Genomic DNA, 24,296 nt, shown 5'->3' with positions numbered 1-24,296 from the left:
TGATTCGAATGAACAAGAGGCGATCCCTTTGAGCAACGCTCAAATCCGCTAATCAAGTCTCTCGATCTTCCACAGTTGATCCGCAAGTTGAAAGTAGAGATCATTAACTGCCTCAACAACCCTTTTCGTCAACTCCGGCACCCGTCCCACAACAGTCCCAAGTACCACACTCCAACTAAGATCCGGAATATCATCCTCAACCACACGGCCTGGCGGCAAAGATGGGGTATGCACACTCGAATCGCGGTCTAATGGAACGCTAAGACGATACTTCCAAACCACCTCCCCATCCACATACAACGTGTAAGTAAGAACCGAGCTACGAGCGCGAACAGGCGCCGCAGCAGTAGCCGAACCAACATCTTCAACCACATCCGAAATATCAACAAGCCCAAACTTACTATTCCCATTCGGCGCATACTTCACCATAACATCCTCGGAGTCTGTCTGGTGGTACGTACGGATAGGGAGGTAAAACATGCTTAGGGGACCAACACTGAACTCATGCACTCCCAGCCCAGCCGTATTCGGCAAAAGCTGATCGCGACCTAGGTTGAGTTCCGGGTCTGGGAACCTAGTGGTAGCGAACTCATGTCTGTCACCGCTAAGCAGGACGATGCGGATGCCCTGTTCGCGCTCTGCGCGCCACATTGATTCAAAGACGACGCTCCGCTCGTCCAGGAACCCGCCCCAGGTATCTGTCGTGCCAACGTGCCAGTTCTTGGTGAAGGGCACGCTGGAGGAGATGATTTTCCAGTGTGTACCTGCTGGCTCTGGGGTTGAGATGTACGCGAGGAGGGACTGCAGCTGGGCATCGCCGAGAATGGTTGAGTTCTTGTGCGAGGGCTCGGTGCGGTAGGTGCGTGTGTCCAGCATGAAGAATGAGGCTGGGCCGTGCGTGAAGGCGAAGTAGGTTACATTATCTGGGTGGGCGAATGGCGCTTGTGGGATTGGTGGGTTTCCTCGCACGTGGTAGTGGATGAAGGGGTCTGCTGCTGCCGGGTACGGGGCGGTTTTGTTACCCTGCGACCAGTCGTTTTCGATCTCGTGGTCATCGAGAGTGTGCAGCCAGGGGAGGTCGATGGCGCGATTACCTTCTGGTCCGTGGGTCCAGGAGGGGGAGGAGTAGATACGCCTGTACTCGCTGCGGTAGTGGGACATTGCTGAGCCGAAGCGCCAGGGAACATCTATGTAGATGAAGTCGCCTAGGAAGAGCATGAATGCTGGGCGAAGAAGCTTGGGCAATTTGGCGAGGGCATCGGTCATTTGCTCGATGCCTGGGACCCGTAGTGGGTGTGATAGTAGGCTGTAAGGGAAGTTTGGCTTTAGACAACTTGATGTTACAAAAGATAGTCGGCTTGCTTCTGGGGTTTCGGGCGATGGTGCCGTGATAAATGTGCCTGACTTGTTGTTTGATAGCGAGTAGCGATATCGTGTCGCCGGCTTCAGGTCGGTTAGGGTGACACTCGTGGTGAAGTCGGTGGAGTTATCCAGCTTGTAAACGATGCCCTCTTCGTACCAGTCCTGGCTCAGTGGAGATATCTCTTGGAACATGACTGCCACTGGTAGGCGAGCCGAGTCTGGCTCGCGAAAGACCAAGTTGGCAGTGGTCGGGGAGACATATCCAACGCGCGAGAATGCGACATTCGTGGTAGGATAAAGTAGAATACCACGGGTCAAGAAGTCAAGTGTTAACAGGGCCAGGATGACATTGATCAATATTGTGATCCTGGTCCACAGGGGCCACTTTGTTGAGGGTAGTCCTGTTAACAGCGTTTTAAGCACAGAATCGCCGGCTTTGGCACGGCTAGACGCTGATTTATACCCTGTGAGACGTGGTTAGAATCTCATATTGTGGTTATTTAGAAATGGAGCCTGATTATTCACACCTCGGGCTCTAGCCGTCTGGGTTTGGTGAGGCTGGGTGTCCTTGAGCAGGGAGAAAATTGAGGACAGATACACCACTAGGGAGGTAACCACGAGAGGCACAAAGTGGTGACCAGGGATCTGTAAATATATGAGTTTTCTGAAACGCGAGATTGACTGTCTATGGGGCCTCATACCCATCGCAGAAACAAGAAGGTCGTCAGTCGGATGGTCGCCGAGCTCGTGGCTACCGCAATGCGCCGCATGGAGACCATTATGCAAAGTAATACCAATCGTGAAGAGTGAAAATCAATGCATGCTGAATACACCGGAGATGGTGAAGAGTGGAAGGTCTTGTTTAGTGGTGATTCATGCGATGACGTATCTACTTAGGAAAAGATCGACGAGACTTTGATCATATCAAGTTGAAAATCAACATAAATTATATAAATTGCACAATTCATGTTTGTTGTCTGACTATTCATTAGATTTGTAGATTTTCTTACTTTAACCATGGTACGTACAATTTAGGTACTAAAGGCTGAGGCCCTAGTAACGCCCTCAGGTAATCTTGAAATTTACATGTAGGCCAAAGCCCATTGACCAATCCACTCACTATATCTGATCTTGAAAATAGTTGAAGTTTAAGTATATAGCCATGGATTGAAATGATTGAAATGTTAGATATTCACTGCGTCATTGATGTCCCTGATTCAGCATATCCTGAAACAAATTATTGAGACTGCTCGCCATCGGCCCTGCTGAGATTAACTGACGAGCTGCCGCGACAACCTCTTTCATACCCATGCTCAATGTCATCTGAGCAGCCCACTGCCATGGGTTTGCTGTGTCTCCAGGTAGAGCATTGTAATACTCCCAACCCATAACGCCACCAAAGTTGGGGAACTGCTCAATCAACATTGCCAGAACAGGTCCAATCTTCTCCTGAGAAACATAACCCTGCGATCCATTACCCGGGTTTGTCAACAGGCCGTACACAATCCGTCGGGGAGACCACCCCTGGGCAACCATAGTAGAATACATCCGTGGATCCTCGGCAGGGCCCCAGCCATTGTAGAACTGGGCATTGTACCAGCTGATCTTGGAAGCCCGAGCCTGCTCGAGTTCACGGTAATCAAATCCTGATAGGTTCCCAATACCAAGTAATGCAGCTGCCACAGGAGCCAGGGTAATGATAAATGCGTCGCCCAGGTCAGCCTTGAGTCGATCGATGAGTCGAATGACACCTTGCAAAGACATGGTCTCTTCTACGTCGAGATCGATTCCATCAAGTCCATGGCGACGAATCATGGTCAGAAGAGGATAATAAAACTGTTCGAATTCCGCCCGGCTGCCGTCAAGCCGCGTGAAGGAGCCCGGGGCGGCCCCGCCTAGCATGCCCATCACTTTCACGCCTTGCCGTTGCACGAGGGGTACTTCGGCCCACAGGGGGTCAAATTTGGGGTTGTCTGGTGGGTCATCGTTGAGAGTGATGTCTCCTGGTTCACTGTTCAGGTGAATAGCAGCGAGAATAATATGCGTTATCCCGGTGTTGTTTTCGAGGAGCGGGAGCATGGAGACATACTGCCCCCCGCCGGGGATGAGCGTTTGGTGGTACAAGATCACCCGCGGACGCTCGCCGAGTCTACCTCGGATAGGTGGCATTTTGAGAATAGCGAGATATTAAATACCCAGATATCCGTAATTTGCAGCAAGTTTATTTCATGGGCTTCGCGTTGTGAGAGCTGGGTGATGCTTTAGCTTTGGCAGTTGACAGCTGGGCAGATGTGGGGATTCGGAACCTTCAAGCTGCTAGCGTCTGGGAGAAATGACAGAAAACGTTAGAAGTAAATGAAACTCCAGTTTTATGCAATGAAAAATCTCAAAATTGAATCAACCGGTGACTATCGCTGCAACACAAAGTAGTACTGAACCCGTGGACAACGATAAGCCAGAATGCCTACTGACTAAGCTGGATGGTAGATCCATTTCTGAGCAAGGCTACCAGCTCTTTACAAGGAATTATGCTTATTGGTGGATCAAGCAAGACTACTTTGAATTGAATACTTTTTAAGACATCTTCTCATCATCACACATGGGCCTGGGCCGCTTCAATACTAGAACCATGGACATTGATCCCTATATCCATGGCATTGGATTCGGCTCGTTGGGGAAGACCTGAAAGATGACATCAAATTTGAATATCGGATCAGTGCTCCAACAAATTGAAACGAGCAACCAGGAACACAGTATAGTTCAGGGTGGACTTCTTGCGGACATACGCGAATGACATGTATCTATCTCACGAGAAGACAGAAAGCGGACCAGGGGATTCCGAGGGGAATGTCATATAGAGACAAGCCGACATCGCCTCCGATGAGCTGATGGAGGCAAAATAGCCATTTCTGGAGACTACATAAGTTGCGGGCCAAGCCCATCAACTTAGTCTTGTGGCGAAGGAATACCCTCTTGAGGAGCAACGTATTATTCTGGCATCAACTTCCACACTTAATAGCATGATGGCTTTGATCAGAGGTACTCAGATCATGTCACGTCCACTTCTTAGACTGCTTCCATCGGCACGGTCTGTGAATGTTGGATCGTGGCATCGCTGTAGTGTCGCCACAGCACCACCGCCCAATCGCCCACATCATCCCAATCCTGGGAATTTTGCAAATCGGTCACACGAAGAGCTTTCAGAAATAGGCCACAAGGGTGGAAAGAAGGGTGGAAAAGCCACAGGTGTCGGTGGGTTCCATGACATGGATCCAGAGAAACAGGTGAGCGTGCTGCAACACCAACCAGCGAACAGGCTTTGTCGTTAATTGTATGAATGTGAGGAAATAGCATGCTATTGCTGCAAAAGGTGGCCGTGCAAGTACTCGTAAAAAAGCAACAGGGAAAAAAGCACCAGGCAACGGGGAGACTGAGTTAGAAGCTGAACAGCGCGGCCGGTCCCATGAACCCTCGGTGGTTCCACCTGGATTTGAAGAATGGAAGACAATGGCTTGATTCGATCAGACTGTCAATTTCAGAATCAAATTCATCCAAATAGCAAAATACTCAAGGTGAAACATGAAAAACTTAGAGCAGTAAGAAGTAAGAAGCATACAGAAATGCCCGCTAGACCTAAAAAGGCAGTGGATAAACATCAATGCCTCAGGCGTCCAAATACAACCCGTCGCGAGATTCTTCAATCTTTCTTTTTCTCCCCGCAATTTGGTTATTGTTATTTCTCTATTTACCTTGATATTTTTTTTTTCACTTGGTAAATCTCGAGTGCAACCCGGAGGGATTGTATTTGACCTCTGCTTTGGGAGTTTTAACCTTATCGTGCCCTCTTTGCGCAGCCGCACGCGTGCGCAACCATGGCCAACACAGGCTATACCTCGCCATTTCCGACCTCACATGACACCATCGGGCAGTCAACATTGGTGACGCCTCTATTTATGCCATCCTCTCCTCCACAACACCCTTCCAGCCCATTGGGATCTCCGTCAACTGCCCAGACTGCTGCAACTGCCCAAACTCCTGCAACCGAGCGCGTCGCAGCGCAACGTAGCAGCCAAGATCATGGCCACGCCGCTGATAATGAATACCATTCCGACAATGAAATGCAAAATGTCTCTCGACCTCCTTCTCCTGGAAGCCCAACAGGCTCAGATCTCGATGCGCGTCTTGCCGATTACACCCTGGATTTCAGTAATTTCCCGAGCGGACATTTTGCATTGGATGGAAACGAGGAAACTCTGCCCCCTTTTCATCAAGATGTAGATAAATTATCCGATGTTGGGGGACCGGAAGACTTTACCGCGAATATGGAAAAATACCTAATGGGCGATTTGGAAGATGAGGAAAATCACGAGGATGAAGCCGAAGCAGATTACGGATCGGTACGACGATCTTTTCGGAATTCAAAGCAACCCGTGATCGAAGAAGAAGCCGACTCTGGCGAATACAGTGAATTTGGACCGCCAGTGGATATGTCGACCCCTTCACACCTGTTGCATCGGACTAGCGCTCTCCGCAAAGATTCGACCCACCTGGAAGGCATTGAAGAATACCCCGATGATGATGAGCCCCAGGATTCCGCATCTCCTTCTGTCCGGAAATTGTCGGACGCCTCCAGTCATGCACCAGGGGAACAGAATGAGGATCTTCACCAGCAGATTACACAACTTCAACAATCCTTGAAGGAACGCGATGACCAATTGCAGAAGAACCGCAATCGTGTGCTCGAGGCTGTTTCTGCTGGTGAGCAGATCCGTCATCTCCAGGCGGAATTGCAGCGGAAGAATGCTCTCCTGGATGAGGTGCATGCCAAGGGTAGCGACGAGGCAATGCTGCGCGAGCAAGTCCAGTCACTTCAAAAGAAAAATGAAGAGCATGAAAAACTATTACGCCAGTCGAGCATGAATACAACTGATCTCAATCCTCTTTTGAACCAAATTCGTGAGATGCAACAGCAGCTCCAAGACAAAGATTCTCAGACCCCTTTGGACAAGGAACGGTTGGAGACAATTACTCACCTGCGCCAGCAACTGAATCATTCTCAAGAGCAAGTGCGAAAGCGCGATGAAACTCTGGATGAGACTTTGACCAAGCTTAAGGAAATCACACGGGTCAAGGATGCACAAATACAGGAGAGAAACTCAGAGATTGACCAACTGCAAGGGCAGATCGACGACTACGGGCTGGAGAATGAGAAGCTTGAGGCGGAACTAGAGCGTGCGCACAATGATTATCAAGTCCTCGAGGAACGTTTTATCGACCTGGAGACTAGAAACCGTCCTCTGGAGGAGAAGAACACTACACTGGAAGCGAATCTCACCCGTGTCCAATCCCATATGGAAGCCCAGGAGAGTGCTCTCAAAGCTGCTGCAGCAGATCTGCCTATCAGTGGCCATAGCACCTACAGCGAGATCCTCGATCTGATCAAAGATTTGGGCCCAGGTGATCCCGCATCCCCACTCCACTCACCATTGAAGGAAAAGTTCGTGGACGCTCAAGGTGTGCAGCAACTGCAACAACCAGATATGCCAAGCATTGCAAGCCTTCAGCAAGAACTCCAGGGGTTATCCGCCGCACAGAAAGCCGCAGATACCGAAGCAGCACGTCTGCGTGACCAGGCAACTGAAGCCCAAACCCTCATCAACACCATCGAAACAGAGAACTTGCGACTCTCCAACCGGGTTGGCGAGCTTACAACAGCCCTAAACAAGTCTCAGAACGACCTGCTGCAATCTCAAGAAGAGCACGCCGAGTCCCTCGAGACTATCGCGCGCTTGCAAGAAGACAGGATTGCCGAACCTCCCAGCCCACCACCCTCACCCCCAACCGCGCGTGGAGCTCTTAACCCAGAGCCAAGTGGACCGGATGCAGCAGCCCTGGAGGCGAACCACCAAAGCCAGCTCCGCAGCCTGAATACCGCACACTCAACAGCAGTCTCAACTCTGCGTGCCTCACACGCCGAGTCAATGCGCAAAATCCGCAACCTCCTCACAGCCGCCGAGCAACGTGAATCCGATCTACGCTCGGATCTTGAAACCCTCCGCACTTCATCCGCCACCTCAGAAACCCACCTACGCAAGAGTTTCAAATCAGAACTCAGACGCCTGGAAGCGGTCATCGCCGCAAAGGACGACGTTATCGCTGCAAAGGACGAAACCGCCGCTGCGATTGACCAGCGCATCGCTTTGTCCGTGGACAAGCGCGAGCGCGAGTGGGAGCGGCGCATCGACCTGCTACTCAAGGAGCGCGATCGCATGGCCAAGGCTTTGATGATGAGCTGGGGCGAGAAGGAGCTGGGTCGGGGGCCCGCACCTCTGACTGAGGGCAAGGAGAACCGTCGTCGTGATCGAGACCGTGATGTGGATGCCAAGAGTGGACAAGCTTATCGTTACAAGTATGCTCAGAAGCCGAAGTCTAAGAGCACGGAGGCTAGGGCTTAGATTGGTTGATTTGCTTGATCTTGTGTTTCTCTGGGGTTGATGTACCATAGATTATGGATTGCATTGTGTTTCTTTTGATTCGCCTTTTAGCGGTCTGGCGTACTTCCTGGAATGGAATTTGGGGATCTGACCTTGCATGTCTTCGTGAGGTTGTTCTGTTCTCGCCTGAAGACGAATTTTGCATCTTGTTTCTTGACAATGCTACCAAATGAATTTTTGTACTAATCTTTTGAGCTTCTATGTTTATTGTTCAATTACCTGTCTTTCTAATGTAGAATACATTTAGGGTATCATATTGACCACGGCTACAGGAGTCTATTACCGCCAGTGCACCACTTCAGACTTTCCTATATTGAATTTCGACCCTTTGCTGGTCACCCCTTTTAGTGGTCTTTTTTTTTTTTAGCAGTCTCTTGTAGTCTTTTCAAAGTCTTTTAAAATGTCCTCTCGGGGATTTTTTTAGATTTTCTTATTAGCTTTAGAAACTTCGACTGCGATTTTCAAATTACATATAGAATTGATGCATTCAGATGGATAATATGCTCGAATTATAAAAAATTGTACACAATCTGAGCTGTCGCACTCGGGAACATCTATCTTCGCTTGTAACCCTTTGTGTCGAATGTACGTCTATTCTTCCTCCAACCCATATTGCTCCTTCAAACTCAGCTTCCAATCACTGCATGTCATCCATTCTCCACAGACATACATCATCGCTTGATGCTCTATACTGCGCTCTTTGACAGATTGGGGTCGCGTAGGAATAATCATGAACTCGTGGGTTGGGTCGCAGATATCAACAGACAGCGAACCGTCTTTCAACCGTGGAAAGCATTCCTCACAAAAAAGAACGCTAAACGGCATGTCATGGCGCCAACAGTGGGCTATTCCGTCGATAGTGCAAAGAGTCCCACACCCGTCACAGAAAGGCCTGGGGGCATTCGTATCGCCAATCTTTTCATTGAGGAAAGCTATTTGATACCAAGCTGACACCCAGTTGTTGACGTCTCGCATAGCGGCAAAGATCCCAGCCAATTGAAGGTAGCAGTTCCGGTTCTCATCGTCATCAGGCAAGCCAAGTATGAGAACGGGGAGTTGTAAAAGTGATCTGAAAAATTGCAGGGCATCATCGTCACGGCCGCACATTTTGTAGTACGTACCGAGTGTGGCGCGTGCTTCAGGCCGTGGCAGGTATGCGTACTCTGTGACTGCTTTGGTGGTTCTTTCATGTCGAGCTAAGTGAAGGGGTCGTCCCATAACAAGACGTTCGAGTAATTCGCCATATCTTTGACGCTCCACTTCGGAGCAATCGTCTCGGCAGCATTGTTTGAAGTAGTAACAGCATAGAGAAGATGATGCGAGGAATATAATCTGATGCAGATTACTTTTCGCTTGACTTGGTTTGTAAGTTTCCAAGATGCGTTCCCAAATGCGAGCTCCCCCTTCAGGGTCAACTCCAAGTGAGCTGAGCAAGGAGGAGAGGCTTAATTCCAACGTAGCAGTTAGGATAGCCTTTTTCTGGCGACGAGCGATGATGATGGCAGCTGTGAAAGCTTCTTTAAAGAATGAGAAACATCCCCTCCGAATGATCTTGGCGCCAAATTCGTGCATCATGGAGCCTATATCTGGATTTTTGAGCATAAACTCTGTCAGGTGGCTCACGCCCTCACTGGGTGATTTCTCGTTCATCATTTGAAAAAGGTCCAATATCTGATCAACCTTGCCAGCGCCATGATAGTGCTCCAGAATTAATCGAGCACATTCTGCACAATGGTTGTAAGAGTTATATGCTTTTTGAAGCACGGAAAAGGCATTTTCCTTATCTGTGAGACGCAAGTAGCAATCTGCCACTCTTTCGTACTCGTGGTGAAGGACTTTCCGAACTTCGAAAGACTGCTCTTTTTCATTGATCAGGTTGATGTTGGTTTGATGAATCTCCAGAGCTTTGGCAGACTCGCCAATGTCTCGATACAAGCAAGCCATCTGAGAACGGAACTCCCACAATTCCGGGTCGATTTGTAAAGCCTTTTGCAAATATTCAATAGCCCCATCATAGAACGCCAATCTCTCCAATGCCTGCCCGACTCTACCATACCAGTGAGCGTCATGCTCAGGTTGACCCCAGTCTGCGATCTGCAGGACATTCTCGACGGAAGTGGCGTCGAGAGAAGGGCCAGAGCTCTGAAAGGCGATGAAGTCGCGAATGATCAGTAGACAAATAGCTGGGCACCATGAAGTGTTTCGAACCCAGTGAGAAGCTATATAGCTCGCGATTGGGCGCAGAATTTCGGCTGGACTCTCGGCCATGGCATTGCTATACCAAATCTTGGTCTCATCCGGAAGAGCTTCTTGAACATCAGGGTCACCAAGCCATTTATTCAAAATACCCAGAGCGTCCTGGCTGAAGAAATTGAGTTCATCAGGCGAAACAAATGCTTCGAACCCTGACTCATCAGACAATAGCTCAGCCAACTGAAAGCCAATGGCTCTTTTGGTGTCTTTAGTAATCTGGCTCATATCAACGGCAGTGAGGAATTGAACAATATAGCTGCAGGCGTATGATCTTAACGCAAGTGCGATCTGCTCCCTCGACTCCTCCTTATTCTGGATGATTTCGAAGCATCTATTCAATACTAATATCCGAGCTTCATGATAGTTGACTCCGATAGGCGGAGAATTGGGTCCAGCAGAGACTTTGCCCTCCTGGCTTCTGAAAAATTCTCCGAGGGATGCGTGGCAGAAAGAGACCGTGGTGGTCTTGTGATCAGAATCGAAATCATCATTCGAATCAAACTCTTCATTCTCCTCCGAGTCGCACTCGGGTGTTTCTTCTAAATCGCCGTAATCCGTGTAATTCATTCTTCGTTTCAGATCTGCAGTGGAAAGGCCATCTTCACGGGTCAAAAGAAAGATAGAGGCAAATTGTACTCGAAGAGAGCCCTCTAGCCATATCCAACTCTCTCCTTCGGGTGACCTCCATTTCAACAGAGCGTCAATCTCAAATAGAGAGAGCGGAGTCGGGGTGCACATTGTCCATGCCAATAGCTCATTCAAGTCGGCGGCGTATTGGGGATTTTCCGTGAAACTCTCTGAAAACCCCTTTAGGACATGGGAGATCATCTTTGTTAGGCCTTTTGGAGCTTCGTCGAGCGTTCTTTGTATGTCTCCCTTGCTTCTGATCTGCGACAAATCCTGTAACATGAGCCCAACCCAGAGAAACATCCCCTGGGAGCCAGTAGACAGTCTCTGAATAATTGTTCGCTGGGTAGAGGGCGGCAGTTTTCGCAAGTAGATGGATTTTGCGATGATAGTCTTGATGTAATGCACAATGTCTTCGAAATTATTCACTTCAGAAACATCGATCGTCTGAATTTGAAGGGTTTCCATCAAATCATTCATTTCCTCGGCAATTTGTGGTCTGCCCAGCATCAGGAGCTGGATCCGACCACCGGCCTGGATATCCTTCGCCAATTCAAATAGTTCGAGCCGATCATTGATGAATGCTTCGTCGAGTGCATCAAGGACTAGATAAACTGGGCCTTCTGCGGATTTCCTGCCGTCTTCCTTGCCTCCGTTATCGATGAAGAAATTCAGAAACAGATTCCTCCATAAACTCTCAAGGGTCCCTATATCCTCAGGACAATCTAAGCAATCAACGATATACTCAGCATAAAGTGGATCCTTTAGTGCGATCTGAAATGCGATATCGCGGAGAGCTTGATGTGTGGACCGGGTTGTGGGGTCGTCGTCCTTGAAAAAGAAGAATCCCAGAGAAACATGTGGCTTCTGCTTTAGGTGATCAATCATATTGGTAGCGATGTATGACTTTCCAGCCCCTGGGTTTCCGGAGATCCACAGGACTGGTTTCTTTCCGGCGATCCAATCGATGAACTCCGTTTCCTCTTGTATCCAGTCCCCGGTTTGCGGTACTCGGTTACGATTCATTGTCCTGTATCGATCCTCGGAGCTCCTGGAAGGCTGTAGTAAGAGTCGTAGGTTTGCGGCCATGCGTTCTTTGCGAGGCATCTCAGACTGCAGCCTCGTTTCTTCCAGTTGTCGAGCGATTTTCTTCATATCGGAATTCACGCGCGCAAACCCTCCCTTCACTTCTGTCAGGGTCTCGGCCCCAACCAATGCACTTTCCGCCTCGACAAGCCTGGAAAATCTGGCCATTGCCTCTTTTCCACCGTCACTGCCAGACAGCAGGCTTTTGCCGTAGCTAAGCATCCTTCCATGCTTGACCTCTTTGCGGGCAAAGGCGAGTACCTCCAAAAGCGAGGTCAAAATCTCTGTCAGTTTGTTGCTCAGATTCTCGGAAATAGTCTGCCCCGAGTATACTTTTAGTCGAATGGTAAGATCCTATGAAGGTCAGCTCTAAACATCAACTCTTCCCTAAAATAGTATGCACTACGAACTTACTTTCAAAGTTGACATCGTTTCAATGATAGCATCATACTTGTCCGAAACACCCTTTGCGGCTTCCAGCAATAGAGTTACCGCACCAAACACATAGGTACTAGGTGGATAAGCCGCAGAGACACCACCGGCCACCACCGTTCCTACCAGTTCAATCGGGGCCATGGCATGTTTGAGCACATCTCGAAGTCGATGCCCCCGGTCACGAAAGGCGTTGAATTGTTTGTTTTCCTCATCGATTACTTCCAGTAAATCGTTGACTGTAGTCACCCGCAGAACGACGGGATCGAGCTTTTGCTTCGCGATGGTTTCATATTGTTTGATAGCTTCAGTCCATAATGAAGCTATCTTCTGGGACGACATTATGATCGACAATGTGGAGAATTTATATAAATTGACTTGCTGACCTTTTGGATGAAAAATCAATTCGCTTCAGCCACACCAATGCGGGGTAATTCGTCCAACATCAGTATATATCAGTTCTGTTCTCCTAGACTCTGCATTGAGAAGTATGGAATTACAGAGGGAATTATAGATGACAATCTGCATGCAAAACATAGGAAAATCCAGACGGGATTGGATGGATCATGGCGGTTAGTAGTGACACGGGTGGTGACCTGTAACCTGCATATTCAGGTCAGTTGACAATGTGATATTGGGATATAGGCGCTGTAATGTATCAGCTTGTTGTTTTGATACATAATTGAACAACTGTCTTGGTTGAGTGCCCCGAGGGTGCGCGGAACTGCGCAAAATGGGTCAGGAGAGAGATATTCATACGCTCCCTGGAGACCGGCTCCCATAGAGAAAGTACTGATTCTGCTCATGCCAATACCAGATATCTAAGGCTACCAGACTGACAGAGATCAAGATCAAACCTAAGTCGAAATTGAGTAGAGAACTGATTACTACAGCATACCCTCGGGTCTGAGGTGCCTAAACATCTAGACTGGCCAGGAATACAGGAACATGGCCCTTCCATGAACCCAAGATCCTGAAGCCCCTAGAACTCCCACGCTAAACGGTTTACTTTTCCCAGGTTACACGAGTGTATTATGCAAATGTGTATCAGGGTAGTCTTTCCCTGGCCTCCAAACTATCACATACTTCTATATCTCCTAACGATCTCGGGGTATGAACCAGACAAATGAAAGAAGCAAAGTAAAAGATTGATATATAACCGAAGTCTTCCATACAAAAATAAACCAAATATCACCAAATGAACGTCCGACCAGCAGACAAACAGCAGTCAATACCCATTCCCTTATTTCTCCCACACACCCTCTCAATAAAAACCTAAACTCGTCCGATTCGCACCCCGATATTTCGTCTGGTCAATACAATTAGACGGCAATTCCAAGCAAGCAGTCGAAAGAGGTCTCGGACCATCCACCACATGCGGGTCAGACGTCGTCTCCAAGATACAGCTGAGCGGGCCATTGGCGACGCCAGGGGTACTGCTTCGTGAACGACGCGTGCTGGGGTAGATTATCTCGACGTCGTTGCGGCGGGGGATGGGCGCTTGCAGTGAGCGAGCTGAGCCGTAGCGGCGCTGGTTTGCCCAACGGGATGATTGGTGTGCATACTGGCTCCCGGGGTGGGTGTTTGGGTGAAGGTTGTACTGGCTCTGCGAGTGGCGTGGGAGGTGGTTTGGGTCGAAGTGGTAGGAGGAGCTGCGGACGGGGTAGTGGATGATGTTTTTCTGTTGTTGCACGGTCTTTCGAGTTGAGTCTGGGTGCATTTTTGGTCCCGGGGCATGGCGGCGGGACTGGGAGTATGCTCGTGGTCGTGGTAGGGAAGGGGGGCGTGGGATAAAGTTTGGGTGGTGTGGGTGGTGGATTGAGCGGGCTGCGGGCATGGTGTAGGCTGTTTGGGAGCGGCGGACCTTTGGTGGGGAAGATGGGGTTGGGACTACTTCTGGGGCGTCGGCGGAGTTCATTGTCATTGTTCGGGTGTGGTGGCCTTCTGGGTGTGCGGGCATGGGTTTGGATAGCGTGTTGGCAGGGCTTTGGGGGAGGGATGCTGAAGATGCGTTTGGTGTGTTGCCGTTTGCGACGACTTGGTAGGTTGTGGATTCGGGGATTCCCTTGGGCATGCTGTTTGGTGTCACGACTTGTTTTTCGACGTCAGATGCGGCGTTCGGGTCTGCCAGGGCCTGGATTTGAGGATCCGATGATAATGGAAGCGATAATGGGAAAGACTTTGGAAGAAGACGTCTAAGAGAAGACAACGATGACTTTCCTCTTTTATGGTGGGTGTTTTCCTGAGGAAGGGCCGGGAGTTGAGGGACAGACGCATCAGAGAGAAGGGCGCGTAACTCATTGGCTGTCTGTGAACTCATGGTCGTAGACGTGCACGAGATGGGATAGAACTCGCTAGCCTGGCTTTGTGATCCAGGCGAGATACGGTGTAGAGTGTCGGGCGAAATCGTCGTTCCAGACATAATCTCTCCATATGTCGAACCGGGATCAGTGTTAACTCGAAGTTGAGGCCGTAGACGGATGGGGGCAGGATGCCGGATGCTGGGATGGCAGTTGACTCGGTTGGCGATTGGGTCTGCAGACCAGAATTCCCCGGGTCCATTTCCATCGTGTTGGCGGCAAAGATAGAGAATCTCGTTTTTGAGGGTTTCTTCGCTATCCCAGCTATTACCAGAGACGATACTACCGTCTCTGTTAACCATTTGGCGCTTGTAGATACCGAGAAGCGATACATCGTATGGTCGATCGCACAGCTGCCTCGCACAGTACATTGTGCACACGGTGACCCTGTAGGATAATTGTTAGTTGAAGTAAAGGATGACACGGAACGAAAATGCTGCATACATTGAAACAACCGACACGATCACAGATGCTCGGTGGAAGGCACAGCTTATACCAACTCTCCAGAAACTTGCATGTGTCCCTTCGGGGAGACAGTACACCTGCTGTGCAGCAACAACTAGACCTGCTACACTTGTAGCTAACCAAAGTAGAAGGTCCAAGCGTAACACATATGTGCATACATTATGCAGAACGGTTTTCTGTGTTCCAAATCCACCAATGTTATTGTATTGCCAAGCAACCAGGCTTTGGAGACTGACAAGTGGCACTGAGAGAAAAGACTGAATAACGGTCAGCAAGGCGGTATAATACCGAAAGATTGAAGTTCAAACATACTGCGACAAGTCCAAGCACAACACTCAGAGTCATCTTTGAGTCAACCTGGCCATTACCGTAAAGGTAGAGCACGAGCACCCATTCCAAGATAGACTCGAGGAGTAGCATGTATAGCGCAACAAATATCACAAGCTTTGTCCATGTCCCCTCCTTTCGAGGTGTTGCGGAAAATCCAGTCATGATCGCGATAATTGAAGTAGCAAGAGACAGGCGACTCTCCTTATGGCCCTTTCCAAGCTTTCTGGGACTCGGAAACCGGGTAGGGAAGAATGCGAGTGTGTTATAAGTCAAGGACAGGCGAATTCAATGCGCCAGGTCCAAATCGAACCCAATTTCAGACACACTTGAAGTTCATCGATTGAGCTTAAAGAGGATCATACATAAGGTTGGTACTAAGAGGAGCGTTGAAGGACTAAAGAGGAATTTAATGAAGGGTGCTTAGCCCTGGAGCGCGTCGACGCGAATATGGCGTGGAGGGGTGGAATGTCGCAGCCGAGGGGCGTGCACCAGAAGAATCCAAGGCCTTGAGGATAGCCCTCTCTGTCGAGGTTGGTCCATCTTAGCTTAATAGGTTGGAATGCTGAGGACTTGCTAGTGCCAGGGATGTATTGAGGGTTTGGCTGTTGTTGGCCTTATCCCTGTGGATCTGTTTGTACAGACGTCAGTTCGTTTCAGTCCCTGATAATGAAAGGTTTGAAGTAAATTTCTCTTCTAAAAATCAAGTGTGGTTATTTCTCCGTGCATCGAAGGGTTGCCCTTGGAGGTGAAGATGGAGGCGACCGTGCCCTAGATCCCTCGATGACGTGGGTCAACAACCACTCCGACCACTAACAACCGTAACAAATGCTTTGAATACTGTGATCTAGCTTGTAAACTTCTAAGGACCTTCTCTTTTTCTTTCAATTTCGTGCTAGTTGCTTATCGCTTCGTGTAGTTCCAACCAATTCTTCACACAACACGTGATCTGAGGGGTTGACCTTGTCAGTAAGGACGAGAAATGAGCCTTGATCCTAGGTCACAACCTAGATTAACAAACATTCTGACGCATTTGACAGGCACCTGAATGAAGTGTCTCTAATATATTGGCATTGTGGAATGCGATTCTGATCTGACTGTGAGCTACTCAGATTGGCCGAAACCGCAAGGCACGATGCTTTTTGTAAATAACAAGCCCGCCCTAATCACATTGCCGAGTCCTTTCTTTCACAGGGATGGTGCTTTCATCGACAGTTTGGGGTGGAGGGCTATGTATCGCTCAAACGTTGACTATAGTTGACCTTATGAACTTGAGTTTATATATAACACTAGCGATGTTTTGCGGGATATAGGTTAGAGCTATGAATCAAAACATCACGCACTAGAAGCCCCAGGGCTGTGTATGTTATACCCCGAGAGGTCCGGGGAGCTAGCCCAGTTGACAGGCATCCGATGTATCATAACTTTGGTTTTCTAGGTCATACACTCCACAGTGCAGTGGGCGATTAATCCTTGATTACAACCACAACTTTGGTAAACTTGGAAAGCTGCATGGATTGAAGAATCGCTATACTGGCAACTCTACCTAATATCAAGCATCGTAATACATATAAATGTCAAGCATTGATGTATGAACTTCTGTCGATCTTCACCACCCCTAGACTACACAAGCCTATCTTTCCTGTACATCAGGTGCAAATTATGCACTGTTTCAATAAGATTTGGCTCAGCAAGCCCATCCGCTGTTTCTCTCTTCGACTTCAACAATAGCAACGAAAAATTATGTATGTATAGAATGACCTGGAATGTAGAGAGTGCGAACTGTCTAGGTGATTTTCCCACCTGCAGGGGGGCGAAGATACATGTGAGTAATCATAAACCCCTCCAAGGCCCCTTGGACGCTTTAATTTACTCAGTAACATTTCACAGACTTCCTAGAACACCCCTATCCACCGTTTGTTTCACCAGATGGAATCTTGCATAGTCAGTTATCATGATTTGGTATCTATAAAACGAATTCGACAAGCTGATGCAGAACTAGACACTTTATCTAGACAATTTGCCAATCAATGTGACAGGCGTGAAGCAGTGAGATCCACGTCGCACGGTGTTTTGCTTGGAGCTTGAAACCTCTCTATTGCGATCTTAAGGAAGCAACCACTAAGCGCCTTCGATAGATACGGAGCAATATAAGTCGGACGGTTTCTTGTCCTATCCTACTCAAAATTGCGAGCAAAGCAAAGTTATGATTTTCAATCTTGAGCAAGTCGACATTCTCGATCAATTTCGGCCGTTGGAGCGTACTACACTACAAAACAGATGTCAAAGCAATCGCCCTCTATAAAGCATAAAAAGAAAGACCTAAGCTCTTTGGAGATTTTGTTACGGTGGTTTTCACCATACACATTGTAAAACATCCACCACAGCGCTACTTTAATAGTATTCCCCCTCTTCGTAGCCACCTGAGATTTGAGCAGAATTTTCCTCTTTGGTGATTCAAAGATGGCTTTACCTCACCCCACATGCCCTTGCACCGCAAACCCCTCGATGACATCTGCTTTGGTCCACAAGCCGCAGAGCTCATGGCATCCGGGAACGTCTAGCACATCCTTCTGGGATACCTTTTGCGCTTATTCCCCAGAAGAGCTAGGTCTTTTAGCCATTGACACTGTTAATATCTTAGCTTCCGAGTTATGGCGGGATTCGCTAATGCACCAGCTTGGGTTTGGAATCTAAGGCCCGAGAGCCAGTAAGTATCAAACCCTGTTTGTTTCACTGACTTTTTTCAAGACTCCTTTGCATCTTATATCCAATCCTTGTATCAAAATGTACCCAAAGGCAGCCTGTTTTCCAGATTTCAGAGTGCCAGCATGGGCGGTCATGGCTTCGAAATAACCAGAAAGACCGTTATGATGACTGGAGCTGCTTTGGCACTACTGATTTTTATCTTGAAATTGGTGTACTATTCAAAGTGTTACAGTTTAGAAGCGGACGGAATGAGCCTAGTTACAGACTTTATCTTGCTCTGATAAATGTGTTGAGCAAACTCCGTGTCTTTCTAGCCTAGGTGTGGTATTGCTGGCTCACCTCCGAGTGCGAGGAAAGGCATTCACATTTTTCCAAGTTCGCAGAATTGCTGCACATACCACATGGAAACCTAGCTACGTGATTGATCCTTATGTCTGAGCTATATATAGGTGATAGGACTTCTAGCTTACAGAGAGGTTCGCAGTAGCAGTCATATCATCGTTCTTGAATTTTGTCTATAGATTTTAAGGGAAACAAGAGCTAATTCACAGTACAGCAATGCACTCAATCTCGACATCAGTGTTGAGAGGGAGCGTCTTGACCGCAACACATCTGCGCAGTATACTCATTAGCAAATCAAATCAAGTATGTAGAGTCACACGGATGCATCGGTGCAAGCATCACACCGATAAAAGAAATGGGGGAAAGAAATGACTCCAAATGACCCCAACGAGAGAAAGAGCGGGGTAACTCACGTCCGGCAGGGCTTCACATCACCCCAGTACTGCATGTAGACAGAGTTCATCTCGGCGAAATCATCCATATTGGACAGGAACACATTGACCTTAACGACCTTGTTAATGTCGGATCCGGCCTCCTCGAGGACGTGGGTCAAGTTCTTGATGCATTGGTGCTGTTGGGGAGGTTAGCAGGTTGAGGTCAATTGGGGGGGGTTTTGGTTTCTTACAGTGTGTGCCTTGACATCACCATCAATCAACTTGCCAGTGGTGTCCATTGCGACAGCGCCGGAGCAGTAGACAACGCCATTGGCGACGATGGCCTGGGAGTAGATACCGGGGAGGGGCTTGGGGGCCTTGTCGGTGAGGATAGGGGTCTTGGAGGACATTATGGTGGTTTGTGAGAGGCAGATAGAGTACGAGCTAAGGGTGAATCAAAATGATAAAAAGGAGTAGGAAGTTACCGGGGAAGGCGCCCTTTATCAACCGAAACTGCATCCCACATCGGCCCGGATTAAAACGTAAGTGGCTCCATATTGATAACACAAAGAGGAATATGAAATGACTCAGGGGGTTGAACTACTGTGGACATTAACTGGAGACAATGGGGGCCAACTGTAACAATACTTGTTCATCATTACCCGAAATGGCATATCAGTGTATCGGTCTTCTCCCCCGCATTCACTCCCACCCTCTCCGTGGGGGTGGACTTAGTTGAATACATAGTCTCACACCCGAGACCCTGAAATTTTAGTACTTTGCTATTTCCTCTTTATAACTTCAAAATGACTGCCGGCATTACCCAACCACCGTATCCGCTCCACGAGTCCGTTAAAGATCTACTGGACCCAGAGTATGTTGCATTCTATAACGAGCATGTCATCAATAACCAGCAGGTGCACCTCCGACCCGTAGAAGCGTCACGGACAAGTGGTGTCTTGATTCCTGGTGCGGGTCCCATGCTGGAGGTGGGCAAAACTCAAGACATTATTGTTCAGCGACGAGCTACCGAGGGCCCAGCAGTACCAATCCGCTGCTTCACCCCCAAGGGTGAGGCACCTCCTGGTGGATGGCCAGTGATGCTGTATTTCCATGGTGGTGGCTGGGTGCTGGGTAACATCGACACAGAGAATGTGGTGTGTTCGAACCTCTGTGTACGAGGCAACTGTGTTGTGGTTACAGTTGACTACCGGTAAGTCAGCAAAATCCACTACCTAATCATGCCACGCATCTATACCCTTGAGAAATTTCAATCTGATATGTCTTACCTTCTCCTAGTCTTGCACCCGAAGACCGCTGGCCGGCCGCAGTCCATGACTGCTGGGAAGCTCTCCTTTGGCTGATTGCAGATGGCCCCGCCGCACTCTCAGTTGATGTATCCAAACTCGCAACCGGTGGCTCATCCGCGGGTGGGAACCTTGCCGCGATTATGACGCACAAGGCGCTGACTCTGTCACCCCCGGTTCACTTCCAAGCCCAGCTCCTCTCTGTCCCCGTGACAGACAACACCGCCACAGTAGAGAACAGCGAGTCTTACCGGCGATACGAGCATACCCCCGCACTCCCCGCACTCAAGATGTACTGGTACCGCGACCATTATGTCCCCAACGATGCAGACCGCGCCAATCCAGAGTCGAGCCCACTGTTCTGGCAGGGTGATTACTCGCAATTGCCGCCTGCGCTGGTTATGGTGGGCGAGTTGGATGTGCTGCGCTCGGAAGGCGAGCAGTATGCAGAGAAGTTGCAGAATGCTGGTGTGTCTGTTGATCTGCAGGTTATGAAGGGCATGCCGCATCCGTTTTTGGCTATGGACGGGGCATTGTCTGAGGGCAAGAGGTGTATCACTCTGATGTGTGATGCGCTCCAAACGGCATTTTGGGCTTGATTGAATATTTCTTTTCCAATATATACCCCCGTGGGTAAATATCTACTTATACGAGCATTTTGAAGAGAAAGGAATCAAGAGAGAGCGACTTGTGTATTATGATCTACTATTCACTTGGGAAGGCCAGAGGGTTCCGTCTAGACCCCACAAAGTCCACAAAGCCCAGAGCCCAGCCCAACCCACTAATGGGCTGAGTTTTGGGCCCGGTCTTTAGGCCTACCGATGGGGCATGGGCCTGGGGTGAAAGCCCACTAGGAGCCTAATAAGCACCAGACAATATAAACATCCCACTGAGGGTTGGGCTTTGCGGAGGTCTAGTCCTGTCGCGTATAGATGCCTCGGGCACCCATTAAGGCCCGAGGCTTCCACATGTTGTTTGTTTGCCTTTCTTTGTATCTCCAAATATATTTTGGACTCTTCCTCTTTCCCTTCCCCCGCCGTCCATCTTTCATCAACTTTCACCCATCCTTTCACCAATTCCACAGCAATTCTGGGCAACAAAATCTTGGTGCATATGTTTGATATCGAAGGATTCCTTGCTGGTGGTCTTATGAACTGCACATACAAAACCAGTCGAGACGGTACACCCTTGCTTGATATTGTCGGATTGCTTGATATAGTCGGATTTGCCGCTACTGGATCGGCCTTTCACTATAGCTTTGTGTTCATTAACAATGGAAAGGACTCTAAACAAGCAGAGACTCCCGCAATAACTGTATCACGAGGTTTTCATTCATATGCCACCCCTTTCTCTGCTCATACCAAATTGCACTCAATACCTTCAAGGTACCGATCCGTTTGTTCGCTATCAACCCCAATGTCACTTGCTCGTCAATTGAAGTTGTATTTGTAAGTTGTCTGGTTCTCATAGAAAGTAAGTGACTCCGCCCACTCCCGCAGGTATTGTCATCCAAATATCAAGGCCATGCAAGTAACCCAGCAAGAAAATAGACAGAATCAGTAGAATACTCTAGAACTTCTAGATTGTCGCATCAATATCTTTCACTTGAACCTGAATCTCAACCGGCGAGTCGATGGGCCGGCCAGCCGCATCATGCGTCGCATCCCATTCTGCGACCTCCGCGTTGGCAACCTTTTTGATGCGGTTGCTCTGAACCCCGCCGCCTAGATTGAAAACTTCTTGACGTAGTTTGTAGCCTCTCCAATTGGGAATAACAAAGGCCCAAAAATAATAATAGGTGGCGCAAGCAAGAAGACTGGGTAGTTTCGTTAGTAAGAGAATACTAGTAGTAGGGTAGAGCAGCTAAATTTTGGGCGACTTACATTCCAATTCCCGTCACCGCATACGTTGCATACCAGAAGCTGACATCGCCAGCATACTGACCACCTGCAGGCGGGTACCAGGGCATGACAAGGAGGTAGAGCTGAACGAGAATATTGAAGATAATCACGAAATTCCAGGCCTTGAATTCAGGTTCAGGGAGGTTGGCTTTGCTTCGGCGCCAGCGAACAATGTAGATACCCAGGGCCATTGCAAGATTGAAGACAGCAGAAGGGATAACGGTTAAGTCGTTGACTGTTATGTATTAGCATTGCAAGAACGCCCGGTCGGTTTCTGACAAAGGGAAAGAGAAAGGAAAACATACTGAAAGTAAAAGCGTCTCCAGCAGGGACGGCTAGGATCATCAGCGAGGTCAGAAACCAAATAACGGCGTACGGGCCCAATGTTGTGCCGAACGGCTTAGTCGAGACCCAGAACGTTGTCCAAGGTAGAACTCCCTGTCGGCCGCATTCTCTGATCCGCCGAGATAGGCCAATTATCACGGCTATCATGTTACCGAAAGAAGCCAAGGCAATGAGGAAGTTGAGGCCGCGGACAGCACCGCTGTTGCCGAAGACCTTCGCAAAGAATAGACTTGCAGTCGTGAGATCAGAGGACTCTATCTCGCTCTTTGGAACTGTGAAACCATATGCAATTAGTGTGGAGATTCCAGCATAGTAGGAGCTATCAGTGACAAACCAGCAGCAAAGAATGCGATATTAGCGAACATATATAGCACATAGACCGTCGTAAGAGCAGCGGTAGCGTAGATTTTGAGTGATCTGACGGGATTCTATCAACGGAAATGTCAGTCTCAGCCTCGTGCCACGTGAATCTCGAGCCGCCATACCTTGACCTCGTTCGCGACATTAAAGGCGTTATTATAACCTCCATAGGAGAAAATAATACGGTATAAGGCAGTAGTAAACCCGTATGCAGAAGCTTTAGAGCTACCTGACCACGCGTCTTGAAAGTTGGCCGTAGGGTTCTCAACCTTAGTATTGCCCCCTAAAACAACAAAGCCAGTGACTATGACGAAGAGAAGAGTGCAAATCTTCACAACCCCAACAGCGTTTGAGAACCAATATGCGTATTTCGTGTTGAACACCAGCGCTACAAGCTGTCAGCGTCACATGCTTAAATGAAATTTTGACTTGATAATAACCTACTCAAGGTAGCAAGACTGTAGCAGGCTAGAGCAGTGCCTTTGATTTGCCAATCGGTACCCTCGTGCCCGGAGATGGCGATAAGATACTTGGCCATGACTGTTATGTTTGCTAATTAATATCTTGCGAGAAATAGAAACCGAGACCCCACTCACCTGTAGCATTGGCACTTCCAAACGAAAGAATGACGCTCTGGACCGCAAAGGTGGTTGGGAAGAGCCATTTTGGATTAGGGTAAGCTTGCTCGAGGAAAACGACTTCCGAACCGGATCGACTGGGGAAGTATGCTGTAAACTCAAGGTACACAGCTCCAGACGTGAGACACATCTAGGATTGAGCGAGTATAATCAGTCGATGTTCCTTTCCAATCATGGAGGAGACATACCAAGTAGCCGAGGGTCCAAAACATGAGACTGGCACCGACCGAGCCCGTACCGGACAGGATTGATGATGCTTCGTCATATTAGCCTCCATTTCTGGATATACATGAGTTGTGTCGCACTCACGTGTGGAATAGATACCAGCGCCAATCATCATTGTGATGTTCAGCAAGGTGATTGTGACAGGGCCGACAGAGTATCCCAACGGTGAGTTGCTCTCAACTGGAGCTCCAGATGCGTCTTGGTACGTTGTGGCCGCATTATTGCCTCCTGTCTCACCAATATACTTGCCACCAGCAGTTGAGACCTGCCCCGTCTGATCTTCGACCGCAGTGCTGAACGCGACAGGGCGCTTGCTAGATCGCCGCCAACTCATCGGGAGCAATTGCCAAAAGCTCTGAGGATTATACAAATGGGGATGTTCTTTGCCAAAGAAAGAAAAAGGAAATGCAAGTTGACTAGTGTCAAGGCTCCTGTTGCTTGGTGTAGTGGTGTATGCTGGAGAAATAAAATAAATACGGTGCCCCATGGGCTATATATATATATATTTATGTCACGGCACTGAACTTTCGTCCTTCACTTTTTTACTTCCGGATGTCTTGTCCAATACAATAGGATCTCGGCTGGGGTGAGACCAACGTTTTGTCTGTGGAGAATAACGATTTCAACATTGGACCGGCTAATTTTACCACTAAGCAGGGGACCAAATGGGAGACAGACCATATGAATTC

At 48.6% G+C, this 24,296-nt stretch overlaps 9 protein-coding genes across 9 annotated transcripts; 3 read left to right on the top strand and 6 right to left on the bottom strand.

Annotated features, from left to right (window-relative positions):
- Positions 1-48: 48 nt before the first annotated feature.
- On the bottom strand, positions 49-2,141 carry N7517_009393 (alkaline phosphatase family protein; the record flags this gene model as incomplete). Its single annotated transcript, XM_056727116.1, has 3 exons — positions 49-1,826; positions 1,890-2,007; positions 2,064-2,141. The coding sequence occupies 3 exons, from the start codon at positions 2,139-2,141 to the stop codon at positions 49-51; spliced, it is 1,974 nt and encodes a 657-aa protein (XP_056575688.1).
- A 421-nt stretch (positions 2,142-2,562) lies between these two features.
- On the bottom strand, positions 2,563-3,531 carry N7517_009392 (putative class III chitinase; the record flags this gene model as incomplete). The annotated part of the gene is made up of 1 exon (XM_056727115.1): positions 2,563-3,531. The coding sequence occupies one exon, from the start codon at positions 3,529-3,531 to the stop codon at positions 2,563-2,565; it is 969 nt and encodes a 322-aa protein (XP_056575687.1).
- Positions 3,532-4,382: 851 nt separating this feature from the next.
- Positions 4,383-4,878, top strand: N7517_009391 (KGG domain-containing protein; the record flags this gene model as incomplete). Its single annotated transcript, XM_056727114.1, has 2 exons — positions 4,383-4,646; positions 4,714-4,878. 2 exons carry the CDS (start codon positions 4,383-4,385, stop codon positions 4,876-4,878), a joined length of 429 nt encoding a protein of 142 aa, XP_056575686.1.
- A 356-nt stretch (positions 4,879-5,234) lies between these two features.
- N7517_009390 (putative spindle pole body associated protein SnaD) lies at positions 5,235-7,817 on the top strand (the record flags this gene model as incomplete). Its single annotated transcript, XM_056727113.1, has 1 exon — positions 5,235-7,817. The coding sequence occupies one exon, from the start codon at positions 5,235-5,237 to the stop codon at positions 7,815-7,817; it is 2,583 nt and encodes an 860-aa protein (XP_056575685.1).
- A 630-nt stretch (positions 7,818-8,447) lies between these two features.
- N7517_009389 (Tetratricopeptide-like helical) lies at positions 8,448-12,596 on the bottom strand (the record flags this gene model as incomplete). Its single annotated transcript, XM_056727112.1, has 2 exons — positions 8,448-12,176; positions 12,237-12,596. 2 exons carry the CDS (start codon positions 12,594-12,596, stop codon positions 8,448-8,450), a joined length of 4,089 nt encoding a protein of 1,362 aa, XP_056575684.1.
- Positions 12,597-13,518: 922 nt separating this feature from the next.
- Positions 13,519-15,571, bottom strand: N7517_009388 (uncharacterized protein; the record flags this gene model as incomplete). The annotated part of the gene is made up of 3 exons (XM_056727111.1): positions 13,519-15,001; positions 15,059-15,336; positions 15,392-15,571. 3 exons carry the CDS (start codon positions 15,569-15,571, stop codon positions 13,519-13,521), a joined length of 1,941 nt encoding a protein of 646 aa, XP_056575683.1.
- A 3,089-nt stretch (positions 15,572-18,660) lies between these two features.
- On the bottom strand, positions 18,661-19,241 carry N7517_009387 (putative L-PSP endoribonuclease family protein Brt1; the record flags this gene model as incomplete). Its single annotated transcript, XM_056727110.1, has 3 exons — positions 18,661-18,727; positions 18,871-19,028; positions 19,083-19,241. 3 exons carry the CDS (start codon positions 19,239-19,241, stop codon positions 18,661-18,663), a joined length of 384 nt encoding a protein of 127 aa, XP_056575682.1.
- A 396-nt stretch (positions 19,242-19,637) lies between these two features.
- N7517_009386 (alpha/beta hydrolase) lies at positions 19,638-20,737 on the top strand (the record flags this gene model as incomplete). The annotated part of the gene is made up of 2 exons (XM_056727109.1): positions 19,638-20,044; positions 20,131-20,737. The coding sequence occupies 2 exons, from the start codon at positions 19,638-19,640 to the stop codon at positions 20,735-20,737; spliced, it is 1,014 nt and encodes a 337-aa protein (XP_056575681.1).
- Positions 20,738-21,716: 979 nt separating this feature from the next.
- On the bottom strand, positions 21,717-23,941 carry N7517_009385 (uncharacterized protein; the record flags this gene model as incomplete). Its single annotated transcript, XM_056727108.1, has 9 exons — positions 21,717-21,954; positions 22,022-22,274; positions 22,345-22,656; positions 22,719-22,812; positions 22,870-23,132; positions 23,189-23,284; positions 23,341-23,512; positions 23,571-23,638; positions 23,692-23,941. The coding sequence occupies 9 exons, from the start codon at positions 23,939-23,941 to the stop codon at positions 21,717-21,719; spliced, it is 1,746 nt and encodes a 581-aa protein (XP_056575680.1).
- Positions 23,942-24,296: the final 355 nt, after the last annotated feature.

The sequence above is a fragment of the Penicillium concentricum genome, assembly GCF_028827145.1.
Source record: "Penicillium concentricum strain IBT 3081 chromosome Unknown utg000004l_segment0_segment0, whole genome shotgun sequence".
Classification (NCBI taxonomy): Eukaryota; Fungi; Ascomycota; class Eurotiomycetes; order Eurotiales; family Aspergillaceae; genus Penicillium; species Penicillium concentricum.
The sequence above is the reverse complement of the archived record's forward strand: the minus strand, read 5'-3'. Positions and strand labels throughout refer to the sequence as shown.